Source organism: Pocillopora damicornis, chromosome 2 (assembly GCF_964200805.1).
Source record: "Pocillopora damicornis chromosome 2, jaPocDami1.2, whole genome shotgun sequence".
Classification (NCBI taxonomy): domain Eukaryota; kingdom Metazoa; phylum Cnidaria; class Anthozoa; order Scleractinia; family Pocilloporidae; genus Pocillopora; species Pocillopora damicornis.
The window spans coordinates 31,727,858-31,742,990 of NC_142671.1; the positions used below are offsets into that span (position 1 = coordinate 31,727,858).

General features: G+C 38.0%; 2 protein-coding genes across 2 annotated transcripts; both read left to right on the forward strand.

Annotated features, from left to right (window-relative positions):
- The first annotated feature begins 38 nt into the window (after positions 1 to 38).
- On the forward strand, positions 39 to 10,159 carry LOC113677095 (uncharacterized). Its single transcript, XM_027193850.2, has 14 exons — positions 39 to 274; positions 386 to 492; positions 1,546 to 1,647; positions 2,222 to 2,326; positions 3,362 to 3,434; positions 3,925 to 3,982; positions 4,588 to 4,657; positions 5,333 to 5,380; positions 6,647 to 6,751; positions 7,379 to 7,434; positions 7,510 to 7,612; positions 8,065 to 8,160; positions 8,930 to 8,980; positions 9,792 to 10,159. Exons 1-14 carry the CDS (start codon positions 190 to 192, stop codon positions 9,960 to 9,962), a joined length of 1,230 nt encoding a protein of 409 aa, XP_027049651.2. The 5' UTR covers positions 39 to 189; the 3' UTR covers positions 9,963 to 10,159.
- Positions 10,160 to 12,388: 2,229 nt separating this feature from the next.
- Positions 12,389 to 14,739, forward strand: LOC113677069 (protein mab-21-like 2). The gene has a single exon (XM_027193815.2). The coding sequence runs from the start codon at positions 12,797 to 12,799 to the stop codon at positions 13,889 to 13,891; it is 1,095 nt and encodes a 364-aa protein (XP_027049616.2). The 5' UTR covers positions 12,389 to 12,796; the 3' UTR covers positions 13,892 to 14,739.
- The last annotated feature ends 394 nt before the right edge of the window (positions 14,740 to 15,133 follow it).

The following is a 15,133-nucleotide window of genomic DNA, read 5'->3' on the forward strand; positions in this document are numbered from 1 at the left end:
ATTCAGCGGTTTTCCGCCCACAACTTTTTATGTCATGTGCTGGTACATATATTGTACCTCATTCACTTTTCTTTAACATGGCGGACGCAAACGAGAAACATGACGAGGAGTAGTGACTGATCAGTCGTGAGAAAAACGAGGAACATGGCGCGTACTAGTGACTGATCAATCAAACGATTTTGGATCAAAATGTTTCGGAATACTTTGAAAGGCGTTAAGGTAGTGACTAGTTACGCTGTTCCGACGTTTCGTAAGTTGTGGTTTCCCTTCATAGGTAAGCCTTTTGTACTCAAGTCTCCTTTCCTGTCTATTTTTCAGTCCATAACTGTCCAGTCGCCTTCACTAGATTTAATTTGTCAAAAAAAAAATTAACTCTTTTTTCCAGAGAGTCAAGCAAGGTTGTTGTCAAACGTGATCAGCACCCTTGAGCCGCACTTGAAAAATCTTGTGAAACAACACGAAGAGATCACTGAGAGGTTGTCTGTTACTGAGGTATTATTTCTGACCAGTGATAATACAGTTCCCTTACTAACCCATTTCGAGGTTTGTACTGTAAGTTATGGACCGAGGGGAAAAAACGAGGTTTCGTGACTTACAGTACGCACTGACAAAGCGATGTTACATTAAAATATTGCCTGCTAATTTGACTGAGCAGAGCTCACGTACTATCTGAGAGATATAGTGAATGTATATAATGCTTTTACCACTCTACATCAATATCTTTTATATTAAGCCATTCCAAAGATAACGAGATTTATTCTTATTGGGTTTAACAAATCTCCTTGAAAATTTAATCAGAAGATACTTCAAGGAAATACTTCTTGGGAAAGTTGAAATAATTGTATTCTCTGAACTAACATCATAAAAATTGTATGGCAGACAGTAAGGAGAATTACAAATGAAATTTGGGGAGTGAAAGGGTGAAGTTACTTGACATTAAGACTCAACTTTAGGTCTGAGATGGTTCTTGGAATTTCCATGTTTGTAAGGGTGGTTTTTAGTTTTAAACTCCTCCTTCCTCCAGCACTCTGTACCCTCAGCTGACTTTTTCAAATTATCATCCCCCTTACCTTGAATTCAGTATCAGTTTTTTCTGATATTTTTGGATGGGATGTTACTTCACCACAAGCTAACCTCCCTCCACCCCTAAGAATTTTGTCAAATTTCCTATTCAAACAGTTCGGTATATTCCATTTATAATCCTCAGTAGAAAGAGAAACTCCTGAAATAAAGTATTTCAGCCAGGAACACTCAACAAAGTGACTATAACCAGGACTTGTAATGGAACCTTCCCATCTAGAATCCATTAAACCTTTACACCCTCATATTGGTATATATGAATATATATCCAGTGGATAATGCCATATGTCTTGCAATCACTTATATGCTGGATAGTCATTTATCCATTGGATAGGCTTATCTGCCCTTCATACAACAGGATCCTGACCAGAGATACTCCTCTAGTGAGTGTGAAAGGGTGTACACTAACCTGTTAGTCAGTGTGTCTTACTTTGTATTGTAGTGACCAGGTGAGTTGCCTTTCAGGGGAATATTCCAACTGCGAGTGAACACAAGACTTTATCCAAGCAGCTTTCTAAACTTTCACCTATTGTCCATTTGTTAAGCCAAATTGAGACAAAGGAGAAGGTGAGAAATAAGAAATGTCTTGAATTTGTCTTTTTATAATGATAATTGTATAGAACTAATCATGATAATTACAACTCAGTTCAATTGGGACAAGGGTTTACTATAGTGTTCAGGTGAATAAGGGGCTACAGAAGTTTGATGACCATTTTTTGATGTTGAATCATTTTTTTGTTAAGTGCAACTGGCTCCATTTTCAGTGGCAATGTGTGGTTTGACCTCTTTTGGCAGGCTCTTATGTTTGATGTTAGGCAATGCACAGCTATTGAAATTTGGAAATGGGGAAGGTTGCCTTTGTTAACACCATAATTTTATGGTCAAAACCCGGGTAAAAAACTTTTTCTGCCTGACAATCAAATGATAATTACAGTTACTGTCAGTAGTATTTTTATTTCTGTGGTAAGAAAGTGAGAACAGGAAACATAAAAACAGAGACAAAGAAACTGAATGTATGGCACTGCATGAAATCCAATCAAAAAATGAGATGGACCCAAACCAGTGAATCTTGGTGTGAACTGGAGTGAACTGTACTTGTAACTAACTGCTGTAGTATCTGTTTCAATTCTTTTATCTCTAGGAAATCAAGGATTTAGATGAAATGATATTGGAAATTGGTGGAGAATTAGGGAAATTTGCAGAAGAGGATAAGAAGCAAGCTCTCAGTGATATAAAGAAAATTGAGGTACATTGGTCTAAGTTACTAAACAATAAAATCACTTAAACTTGGAGGTACATTGTACTTTTAACTTGTTGGAATTTCCTATCTGTATTGTGTACCCTTTTTTACAGTGATCATTTAGCATTGTTTCATTAAAAAGTTCTAGTAACTTTTTTAACAAATTCTTGCACAGTGAGCTAAATATAAGGATTTATACTAGAGTATAAATAGTTTCTGTTTCACTCTCAATGTAAAATCTGAACTAGTTTTGAATAAATACAAACTTACCTCACCTAGGTGGTTGTTACTTTACACCACGTAAATTTTCTGGGCTGATTTAAGGCAGTTTAGCTCAGTTCTAGTTTATCTGCTCTACCCTCTATATAATCTTTTCCCAAGATAGCACACTGTATGTCACCAACAAAATGAATCCAATGCAAGCAAAACATTATAAATTTGGTCCAATCACCATGAAACTCCACATACAATAGCAACATAATGATAATTCACACTAGTATTCCTCATTCAGGGGTTATGTGTAATGAAAAGGATATAACCCTTTACACTCCAACATTAGTATGCATATTCACCATACTTTCTTTATACATTTCTCAATGTTCTGAAAAGGAGAATTTGTTTAACAATCAAGAGCCTCTTTAGTTGTTGATCATTTCCCTTATTCTCATGACCCTAGTGTTTTACACAGGGGTGATCTTGTAAGGAGAAATTGGATGCCAGTCTCTCTAAGGGGTTAAAGGGTTAAACACAGCTAATTCCTAGCTATAAGTTTATGGATAGACTTTGGATGATGAGTTATTCAGATTTTGCAGGACCTTAAAACTATATGAACTTTCAAAGAGTGGGTGATTTATTAATTTTCTCCTATGCCACTCTCTTTGAACTTTTTTTGGATATTACTAATGTTACACCTTCCCTCAATTTTATATTCTGACCATTCAGACTTATTCTGGTGTTGCATCACGTTAGGTGCAATAGCCTCTGATAGAAATACACAAAAACTGAATTGTTTAATTTTGTTTGCTATATTTTCTTTCCTAGGATGAGTTGCTTAAGGCTCTTATTCCTCAAGATGGTGATGATGAAAACAGTGCCATACTAGAATTAAGGGCTGGTATGTGAGGAAAATAGTTTATTAGTATGGGTTTGAAATGACTCAACTGGTTGGGTACAAATTGATCTAACTGGGTATGGAACAACGGTGTATGAAACAAATGTAATTACAAAATGTTTGGTAATCTTGCTAAATTCTTTTTACTCTGAAGATTAAGAAACTTTGAACACAATGATTTGATAAATTAAGGGAAATTATAGTGCACTGACCAATTACAGAAAGTTTAGGACATGCAAGAAAAACTCCAGATCATAAACTTATAATTACTTAATCTGTCTGTTAAGTTTTCGCACATCTGATTGGTATTTTCCTTGGAATATGTATTCCATAATTGCATGTCCCAGCTTCTTCTGTTTGCAGTTTGCTGAGTTCCACAGAAAGTGATGCAAGTCTGATCAAATATCTTAACATCAGCCATTCTCTTTCAAAAACTAAAGATAGAGGTGTGTGGCACTGAGCAAATAATAATTGCTATATTTGTGGTCTGCAGGCACTGGTGGAAAGGAAGCATCCTTGTTTACTGAGGAGATGTTGACAATGTATCAAAGGTTTGTCTTAAAAACTAAAAAGTTGATATGTCTTTTAAGTGTGCAGTCAATGTAAAATTCTGCGAGTATCAATTTTATCAGACAATAGTTCCTTTAAATTAGAGACTGGTTTAACCCTCAGAAGTGCTTAACATATAGCCTCTCCCTATAACATCCATACATTATCCAGCAAACATATAATGAGAACACTCAAATCTATCAGGTAGAAGTTGTTATCTTGATCTATCACCCAATTCTCATAACTAATTTACAAGGAAATGTGTAGCAGCCAGATGGGAGAATAAACAATCAGATCTTGGGTTAAGTAAAATTTGAATTCAGTGAATAAGAATTATATGTTTATGGCCCCTGTGGTGTAATCGCCACTAGAACAGGGTGAAACAAATGGTTGTAAAGAAGAACTAGAAATCAAACAATTTTTGTCTTTCTTGATTAAAGACTAGTCTATCCTTTCAAAAAATTGTCTTAAAAGGTGCCAAAAATTTGTGTGTCAGTATGTAAGGAGATAACTGTTGTATAATACTTTGTAATGGCTGACGTAAGATTCTTTCAATTGTTTCTGGAGCACACTTTTCCTTTAATTTATCTTTCCTTGCCTACCCCAGGTTTTCAGCTTACAAGAAGTGGAAATTTGAAATTCTGAACATTAGTAAAAGTGAAGGTGGTGGTATCAAGGTAGACTTGAAAGTTTGGACTCTATGATAATTTGTTGGAACTATTTTGAATTTTTAATCTATCGCACGGTTACCCCTAGTGTTTCATCAGGCTTCCCTGACAATTTTCCGGTACCCATTTAGAGAGAAACTTTGGGAGTAAAGTGTTTTCCCCATGGGCACCACACAATGGTATGCATGGGGCCCGTTTCTCGAAGGTCCTGGTAACTTAATGGGCCCGCATAGCTGTTCTGTTTTCATTCAAGTTGATGGTTTCAAAAGTTTTGAAAGTTGTACAATAAAACTATCAGACAGCTAAATAAACAAAATGGAATAATTAGGGTGCCAAAACCTGCTTCTCTGTTCTTTAACATTTAATTTTAATATAACTATGGCTTCGGGCCCGGAACTTTCGAGAAACGGGCCCCTGGCCATGTATCGAACCCAGACCTCTCAACCCGGAGTTCAGTGTGGAGTTTTGTTTGAATTACTGTACACATTGTACAGTTACACTGTACAAGTTGAATTTTTTCCGTTATGTTCTTAGGTCCTAATGAATGAATCTTGGAGAATTTCAACGAAAACCGAAGAAATAAAAACAATTTCTGATTGAACTAAGAACTCTTGGTAGCTTTGTTTTCACGCTGTAATTTAAAAATAAATAATATTGAGTTCAATTTTGTTCTACTGTTTGCAGGAAGCTTCAGTGAGTATTGTAGGGAGTGGTGTGTTTGGCACGATGAAGGTAACTTGAATGAGTATTTAAACATTGAGAGTTTGTTGTAAGAGTGCACACCTTACAAATGTGGCGTAGCTTGTGATTAGGCCTACGTTATTACGAACCCTAAGCTGTCAAGACGACAACACCGAGGAAAACGTCGATTAAAAAATGAGATTTATGTTAGTTAGAATTTCACGAATGGCTAGATGTCTTTTTTGTCTCTCACGTCGCCTCACTCCAACTTCAGCATAACGTATGTGAGCAGCTCCAAATGAAAACTTAAATTATTTGCCATTGGGGTTGCCATGCTCAGACCACGAAAATTTTTATGATTTTACGTTGTTGTTTTGCAGAGGACGGCAAACAAATGTACAAAATTTTAATACGTACGTGCTGAGCTATTGTTCTGCCTGTTAGGTCTTTCGTTTTGTCACGCCCTCCCCGCCGTTGCCCTCGTGTTTTGCTGAAATCTCTTTCGCGCTGTAAGTCGCATGTTTCTCCGCCTGGGTGAAGATTTGAGATGAGTAGAAGGGAGGTTTACCGCTGAGGGTCTGGGACTAACAATTAAACAAAATATTGACAACTTTCTAGGGGCCAGAATCGGAAAAAAGGTGCAGTATCCTCACAGGCCCCCATTAGGGACTTTTAACAAACCACGACCGCGGCGGCGACGAGGACGTGGCTAAACATAAGATTTAATTGAGAGAACAATAGCTAAGCATGTGCGTTTTCAAACTTTGTACATTTCTTAGCTGTCCTTTGCAAAACAACAACGTGAAATCACCGAAAATTTGTGTGGTCTGAGAGCGGAAACCGTGGAGGCAAATTATCTAAGTTTCCATATGGTACTCACATACCTCTTACTGAAGTTGAAGTGTAGTGCCGTGAGAGACGGTAAACACATCCAGCCATTTGTGAAATTTTGACTAAAAATATAAATTTATATTTGAAACTACATCTTCGTCGGCGTTGTCGTGCTGACTGCTTAAGGTCACTATCTGTTACACTCAATGTTTCATACACGCTGTACTCTCCCGCAGTGAAGAAACGCTCGCGCCGAAACGTTAATGAGGGCCCGCACGCAGGCTGAATGTTGCTTAGGTTTGTTTCGTGGGCATAGCCTCAAATGTGGGTTGAGTTTGTTGTTGATTTTCATGCTTCTTCCAGCTGATACTGTAGGTTCTAATTTACCTGGAAACGGTCGACAAAAAGACTCTTTGAATGTGCCAATAATAGATATCTCTCTTCTAAACTTGGTTAATGACGACCTTAGTTGTTATTTTTTGCTAGTTTGAAACTGGTGTTCACAGAGTGCAAAGAGTTCCGCATACAGAGTCGCTAGGCCGTATTCACACTAGTACTATGACTGTGGCAGTGTTACCACAACCTGAAGAGGTACAGTTACATTACAATCAAGTATATTGAAATGACCACATCGTGTGTGTTCAAATATTGGGAATATTGCCCAAGCCTGAGAAACTATCCTCAAAATTTCTCACTTGTCCTCAAAAATTTTCTTCTCCAGCCAATGATATTTCAGTTTCGAGCGTTATTTAGTCCTTAACGTTTTGGAACGGGTCGCAACCCGACCCAGGCTCCTCTCTTTTTTTCACTCCTCTGCTACAATCGCGCCATGTATTATCACGCTCAGTTTTTCCTTCCTGAACACCCGGAGCAGGGTAGGTGTTATGCGTCTTCTCGGCCACCACAAGCGGTTTATTTACTTATTAGTATCCTACTATTGGTTATTATGGTATTACTAATCAGAAGCATTGATTTTTTAACACAGGCACTAAAATGCTAACATTCAGTTAATTAAATTATTTACATACCTGGCAATACGCACATTACTTACTACAGACATTACTCTTTTTGCAATTACCAAAATGCTTCAGTACAGAGTAAACTAAATTAGTGACGATGCCTTTTAATACATATCATCGACGTCAATTAAATTACGATACCTCACAATACACACTGTTCCTTTTTTTTTTTAAGTTACTGGCATTGCTTTTTCTCCAGGTAGATGTGGTGATTAATCCAAACGATCTCAAAGTTGATACATTTAGAGCGTCTGGGTAAGTAACTTAACAACAGTACAAAAACACCGGCAGTGAAGTGCTTCTCAAGCAGGTTTTTCTGGTTTGTTTCAGCGCCGGCGGTCAGCATGTCAACAAAACTGATTCTGCAGTCAGAATAACTCATTTACCGACGGGACTTGTGGTCGGTTGTCAAGAGGAACGGTCTCAGATTCAGGTATTATATGATAAGCTGCATTATGTTCGCATTTTGATTGTTTCCTTCTTATGATCCACAAGAGCACAGGCGCTTAGATGACATTCCACCAACAGAAATTTGCTTTGTTATCATTTAAAACAAGGACATTTCATGTTGCCGTTGGTCTGCACAATAGTAGATCATAGATTATGTTGAAATGTGGTAAGTACATCATTGACACACTCGATGCGACGGCATTGGTTTCTCTTCGTTACGCTACGTGATTGGCTCAGAATATGCGTGCAATCTTCTTAGCCAATCAGATGCAATGCCGAAACCAATCGCTACTTGGTCGCTCGCGTTTTCCCGCGCTTTGAGCAGTTTCTTAATTTAGCACGATTTGCATCATCCCGATTTGCCGTTGTGATTACTCCTGTAATTGTTTAACGATACTCTTTAAAAATGTATTCTAAGTTTTCCCCCCTTTTCAGAATCGACACAAAGCCTTACAAGTGTTACGAACGCGTCTCTATGATAAACAGCGTCGACAACTGGATTCAGAAAGATCTGAAGCCCGCAGAAAACAGGTCAGCAGTAAAACGGAAAGTCTGATTAACTGATGCGATAAACACGAAACACAGCGGTCAAACGTTTGCGCATGCGAACTTTATATTGGCTAGTTAACGTGCTTTCAGGCTGTCAGAACCAATCGCACGAGCTGACAAGTCACGGTGTTTTAAAACGGTATAAACTCTAGGATAAATTTGAGAAAAAAATTTAAATCAAAAGGATGATCGAAATAGTAAGCTTTATGTTCGAAAAGGTTCGAGTTCTTCTTTTCCCTGCATTTGTTTTCTTTTACAGATTCTATGAGCGTTCAACTGCTTCTTTTGAGTGATAGCTGTTGTACCCTATGTTTTCCTTTGAGATTTTGCGCGGGAAACTGGAGCGCGGCCGGCCAGATTGGATCCCCGTGCGCGTGTCCAAAGTTTGACCGCTGTGTTGCTGCTGTAGCACGAAGCACGAGAGGTCCTTTTATTCATTTTAGTCAGGCTGGTCATTCTGGGCGTCTATTTTCCGTAACCCAAGCATTTTATGAAGTTTCCTAGATTGTTCGCTGGTGCACATTTGTACTCCAGGGTGCTGGAGAGAGGAACTTTTAAGTCTGTTCAGTTTGCCCAATAACATAAAACGATGATCGTGCGCTTGCGTGAGGGAGTTTGCCAATTTGTACTTGAGTTCTAATTTGCTCCTTGTGGTAGCTCCTTTATTCCTGGCTGTTGCGTTTACTTAGTTTGCTATTTTACGACACTCAATCTACTGTGGCCTGAAACGAAACGTTTTCCATTTAATTAGATCGGGAGTGGAGGGAGATCAGAAAAGATAAGGACGTACAACTTTCCTCAGGTGAGTCCAAGGTTTTCCTCTGTCTAGGTTTACTATGGTCTTTTTATGTGAGAAATATTCAGTCGATACATTGTAAGCTTTACAAGAACGATAGAAAGTTGTCTGTTTTGCACATTTCTCCGCTGTTGTTACTTTATAAGAAAATCCAACTCATAAGTCAGGAAATTATGGTGAAATTTGAAGTGTTGGAGACATGATTTCGAATGTTTGATGTTTGTCCCCAATCGCTATGATCACCTGACCTCAACTGGTCAACTCTGGTCGAGAATTGTGTCATATCTCGCTATAATCACCAAGGTGATTAGAGCAGGAGCGCTACTTTTCAAAATGGCTGTATTGCGTTTTGTCAATGTTTTTCGAGGAAGTGATAAACGCAATAGTAGAAAATTTAAATTCGAAGAGCACAAAAGATGCTACTAACGTAATGCTCTTGTAACGTAACGCTCTTCGAAAGTAACTTGAATTTTTTACTGACTGATTAAAATAAACCTAGTGGAAATTGTGTGCATGTCTTGAGACGAGTAATCAAAACAACCATAACAAAATATGCGTAGTGCTTTCTCTATTTATGAATAGAGAAAGTAGTGCGCATATTTTGTTACAAAATAATTTCAACCACGTAACCAATTATTAATTATTATTACAATTATTGTCCTCGGGCTCAATGCATATCGTTGTTATTCAAAAATATTCACTTCGCCTTCGTGAATAATTGTAAAGCTATGGCGGTGATTAAAAAAAAAAAAAAAATTGCACAGCTTCTTGTGCATATCCTCCTTCAAAGTCTAAAAACGAACATGTCTTCCCCAAGGGCCGAGTGACTGATCACAGAATAGGTATGACTGAGCATGGAGCAGAACTGTTTTTGGAGGGAGAAGACAAACTTAATCACATGATCACGGCTTTGCAGTCTCAACACGAAGCCGAGGCGCTACAGGAACTGACCAGCCAATATGACACCGTAAAAAAAGGGAATAGGTAACCAAAGGAAAACTCGGAAAACACAGCCAAAGACAACAACACGGTGCTTTCTCGAGGGCCCATCTTACGAATGTGCAAATGGCCAGACGATGAAATAATAGTATTTATATCGGAATTGGTTATGTATTTGTTTCTTTAAAAAGAGCAAAATAGTACATTGTAATATAGTGAAAAAACATTAAAAAAGAAAAAAAAGTCGCCAAGTGTTGTAAACTGCCTTTCCTTGAGGATACAGAGGAAAAATGATAATGAATAACCTTTGGTTCAAATAGAGAATCTTTGGTCCTAAAGGAAGAAATTCCAATCATCGTCGTTACCCTTTTGGAAGGGTCACCACTTCGCAGGAGACATTTTTTAGCAAGACTGTCACCTGAATGTCCACCAGGGTAACCTTTCCATATGTTATCTTTACTAAGGGGAAACCTCTATTAAGGGACACTTTTTCTAGTCCCGAGTTTGTCCCTTTAATGTACGTTCCACTGAATGAACGATGCATTTCCTAACTTCACTTTGGGACATCTCTATTCGGGGGCACTTTTTCCAGCCTCAAGTTTGTCCCGGAATGTAGGTTCTACGGTATAACCTTTCCAGTTGTCATCTCTACTGAATAAACACCTCTACTCAGGGATACTTATTTCTATTTCCGATTTTGCCTCTTCAACGTAAGTTCCACCTTATGAGCCATGTCTTTGGTAACTTTACTTTAGGACATCTCTATTCAATTACGTTTTTTCTAGTTCCGCTTTGTTCCCAGAATTTAGGTTTTACTGCATTTGTTGTATTTTTTATTAAAGGAACACTTCTACTCAGGGACAGGTTTTTTTCTACTTTCAAGGTTATCCCCTGAGTGGATTTTCTATTGTTAAGGAAATCTTAATTTGAGGCTTATAAATATTACAGTGTCCGCAATTTTCCCCGAACCAAAGTTTATCATGGCATGATGTTATTTCAATTTTTTGTAGGTCGATCAAAGATTTAGTTTCTTTCCTTAGCAGGGCAAGAGTTGAACATTAATATTAATCGCTGATACGTTTTGTGTCACATTAAGGAAAATATAAAATTTCGTATCTATGTCTCTATTTACACTTAAAAGATATAAGATAAGAGATTATATGCGACCATACGGTACGGAGACTTATTTCAAAATTATTAAATGAAAGGGCTGGTTTATGAACTGAAAATATGTTTTTTTTTCATAATTTATTTTTATTCTCATAAGTGTTGGAGCATTAGCTTTTTTGTTTTGTTTCTTCACTTAAAGGTATATTTGCATATTTGCCTTTTTGTAAATTCTTAATTTCCTGAAAAATTGAAATGATAAACGTACAAAGAGAATTTCTGTTGTGGTAATTTTACGATAAGATATTACGATAAGATGTACCTGCTACCGGCGGAGCAGTAAAAGATTCAATTCCCTCCCGCTTCATTTTTCGTTTCCTGTATAATTTCTGGGAAATGTATGGTTTCTTGTGTTTATGAACCTAGATACACCTGTATTTACTATCTATGGGGTAGTGTTGACTAGGCTAGAAGCACGAATCACCCGTTTCAATAGGCATATCTTTAAAATTTGTTTTGTTTTTTTTCTTTTGTGATGGAAAAAGCGCACAGCAGTCAAAACAATGCAGGTAGATTTGAAATGTAATTTGGTGTACATCAGAGACATTTCGATGAATGTCGGCGAACGCTCTCACATTTTGAGAGTTTTAAAGTTTTAATTTAAAAGTTTAGAATGAATATGCATGTAAGCCAGAGGTTCTGTTATTAATTAGCGTCGTTTTGTTAATTGCAAACGAGTTTATGAAACTGTTTTGAAGAAAAGAGAAAGAGAGAGAAATAAGAGAAACAGAGGAAAATATTTTGTTTGTTTATGTGCATGATGTCGAGAAGAAATGAATTTTTTCCAATGATCACAATTTTTACCATTTAATTCATCCACAAGGTCCGTCTTGATAGTGTTTTATGTTTGTTTCTAGAAAGAACTTGTCTAAATAAAAATAAAAATTAAAAGTATTTTGTCTCAGGGAAATTTTATGATAGTTTGTATAACCGGATGATAATCTCCCCCAAGAAAGATCAGTTTTGGACCTTTTACAACGAGATCAATTCGTTCGCCGATTTCGATGGCAAGTTTAAATTAGTACACGAGAGATGCTGTTTTTATATTTCTTAATTTGTCTGTTCCAGTTACCGAAAAAAAAACAACAGTAATAAGAGCAAAACATATGTTGTGTGGATAAAGTAGCGAGATTTAATAATTGCTTTCTTGTATCCTACTGAGGAAATTTCTATTGTCATGTCCAGTATTTATCGTCTCCCCCGTTTATTGACCTCGTCAAGCGGCGAGCGAAAATGACTATTATCTTTTTCAATGATGTTATATGCAAATCACGATGTCACGAGTTTCAACATTAATACAAAAAGCGAAATTTTAAAATCCTGTTGGCTTAAAGTGGCTTTTTCAAGTCTTTCCAATAAATGTTAAACAAATATTCGGGTTCGCTGGCACATCGGATGAGAAAGACTGTTTAGCGTTTGGCATTTATCAGGTGTGTATTTACGTAGAGTATAACAGATTTAAAACAGAAATTCTTTGACCTGCTGCAGTCAAAACGAAATCAAACAGTCACACGGTGGAAACGTGCGAGGGTGTTGAGCGCTGCAACTCAGCGGTTAATCTTCCATGAAATTTTAATATAACAGAGGAGTCGACCCATTAAGACAGAAACAAACATATTACCGCTTGGTAATTAGTTCTTGTCTTATTCAGCCATCATTTGGTCGCGGGAAGCTTTTTTTTTCGAGAACATTATTTCGGATCAGTGGCATACTACGATGAAAGCAGCGCTGGATAATTTTCTCAAAAAGCACGCTGATGCCTTCGTGCGATATCGTCGAAAGAAGCTCAAGGAAATCGAAAACCTAATTAATGCATTATTGGAAGAAGTGAAGAAACTGGATGGAAAATTTGACTTTGAAATGGTCAACCCTAAAAGCTTTTATACCATCAAGTCACCCATCCATTACGAAGTACTTCTGATATTTCACGGGGTGGACCCTGAAGAGATTTCTGTCGAAGACGGGCAAACACCAGCGGGATTTGCGCTAGCGAAACTTACTGGTAAAAAAATGGTGTCTAAGTGGAAATTTTGCAGTGGGAACAGTAATCCCAGCAAGGTTTACATGTCGGCTAAGATTGTCAGAGAGAAACTCTTCGAGCTTGTAAACCGAGTGATCAGCAGCTCGTCTTTTCTGGAATCACTCGAAGGGAGTAACTTTTGTGTAGAAGTCGTCGACGACGACGATGTGATTTCAATGCGGGTCAGCGGACAAGACGTTGAAGCATACAGCGTTGATCTTATCCCAGCAATTCCTTATCCAGGACGCTGGGTGCTCTCTGCACATGGGTGGGAATCCAAGCAAGCTGATTGGATGAGCAAGACTTTGAAGGAAGAAGTCATTAAGACCGGATTTCACTTGGTAGCCAGGCCATCACCGAGTAGGTCATCGTACCAGTGGCAGATTGATTTTCCTGGCCCCATGAGGAAGCTACTGGAAATAGACATGGGCTGTCGCATAAAATGTCTGCTTATTCTTGAGATCATTATGGGCGACATGTACTCTCAAAGGGATGCATGCGACAGTTTCCAACTCGAAACTCTCGTGTTGCGTATAACAGAACACTATCCAGTGAAATCGTTCTGGAGCGAAGAAAAATTCTCCAAACGTTTCTTAGACACCATAAGAGAACTGCAACGATGTCTCTCAGAAAGACACCTGACGCAGATTTTCATCCCAGGCGTGAATTTGTTTCGAGATTTCGACAAAGTGAGTTTGAAAAGTTGCGAAGAAGTTGTTCAGAGTGTTTTAGATAACCCAGAAAATTTCCTGAACACTTTCGAACTGTTCCAATATACAACTGCTTTGTAACCCAGAAAAATAGTAGGCAAAGTCTTTACTTAAGCCAGATAGCCCATCCAACCCGAGTTTTATCCCAGTTTCCTTAGCATGTAGCGAATAGGAAGTTACCTCTCCCCCTCCCCCTTACGTGGGGTTTCAGTCCATCACAAGGTTACCCCTCGCCCAGGCATTTCATCGGGGTTCCCTGACATTTTTCCTGCACCTTTTTATACCTCCGGATGGAGAGAGGCACCGTGAAGAGATATGTTTTCCCAAGAAGACAACACAGTGACCTGGCTAAGTCTCGAACCCAGACCTCTCAACCCGGAATTCAGCGCACACTGCGTCTCCCACCGAAAGATCATTAGAGCTGAGTACTTTGACATTTTTATTCTCAAGATCTAGAGTGACCAGGAGGCAATTTCTCCCAACAATAACACTACACTAACAAGCCGATGGGGAATGACAATTGAGATAATAAGGGGATAATAATTTCAGTGATGAAAAACTAAATTCTCAGAACTACCATTATAGGAGATGCGTGGAAGACAGCAAGGATAATTATTATAGTGATCTTTCAGATCTTGCTTTTGTATGATGTAGCTATCACGTTCCACTGAACGATCTTTATCTGGGATCGCTTATTTTTCAGTCTGCATCTCTGTAGGGAAGCTTTAAGGTAAACAGAAACCTTAGAAAAATCATTTACTTAGGTACACAATCAAAAAGAGGGAAAAAAATTAATAAGGAACGAAGAACTCTACGTAATGGGTTCCAAGTGACAGATTTGAAAAAAAGGCTACATTGGTGATGTAAATGAAGCGAAACTGTTTGAAAATGAAGCTTGCACGGGCAATATTAAATCATATATTTACCAAGCCCGCTTCCCGGGAAGTTGTAACAATTTTATTTTAAATCGTAGTGCACCAGGAGCCCATTATATGCACTCCCGAGTGCACTGACAAGAGTTTTGTTCATGAGTAACATACCCGAGACCTCTTTGCTTGATTTTTTCCAAAGACTAATTACCAGCTTTCCGATAGGATTTTCAGAATTTTAAACAATATTTCTCTATCGTTCCTTTGTACAATAACCAAGGCGATAGTGATCGATAAATACGTTTCTCCTAAAGCATACCTATCAGTACTGTGGGCTGAAGTTTTTTTAGACAGTAGACGCTTTGATATCTGTCCAAAAGAGCCGGTGAGGAAATAAGAATATTTGAAATCAAATGGAAAGCAAAATGGAACCCACCAAATACATTAAATTTAT

What these genes read in the sequence shown, in the direction of transcription:
- LOC113677069 (XM_027193815.2), top strand. Translation starts at nt 12,797, where the DNA reads ATGAAAGCAGCGCTGGATAATTTTCTCAAAAAGCACGCTGATGCCTTC.
- LOC113677095 (XM_027193850.2), top strand. Translation starts at nt 190, where the DNA reads ATGTTTCGGAATACTTTGAAAGGCGTTAAGGTAGTGACTAGTTACGCT. An exon ending in AAATTGAGACAAAGGAGAAG is followed by an intron (nt 1,648 to 2,221) that starts GTGAGAAATAAG and finishes TTTTATCTCTAG; the next exon opens with GAAATCAAGGATTTAGATGA. An exon ending in GTGAAGGTGGTGGTATCAAG is followed by an intron (nt 4,658 to 5,332) that starts GTAGACTTGAAA and finishes TACTGTTTGCAG; the next exon opens with GAAGCTTCAGTGAGTATTGT.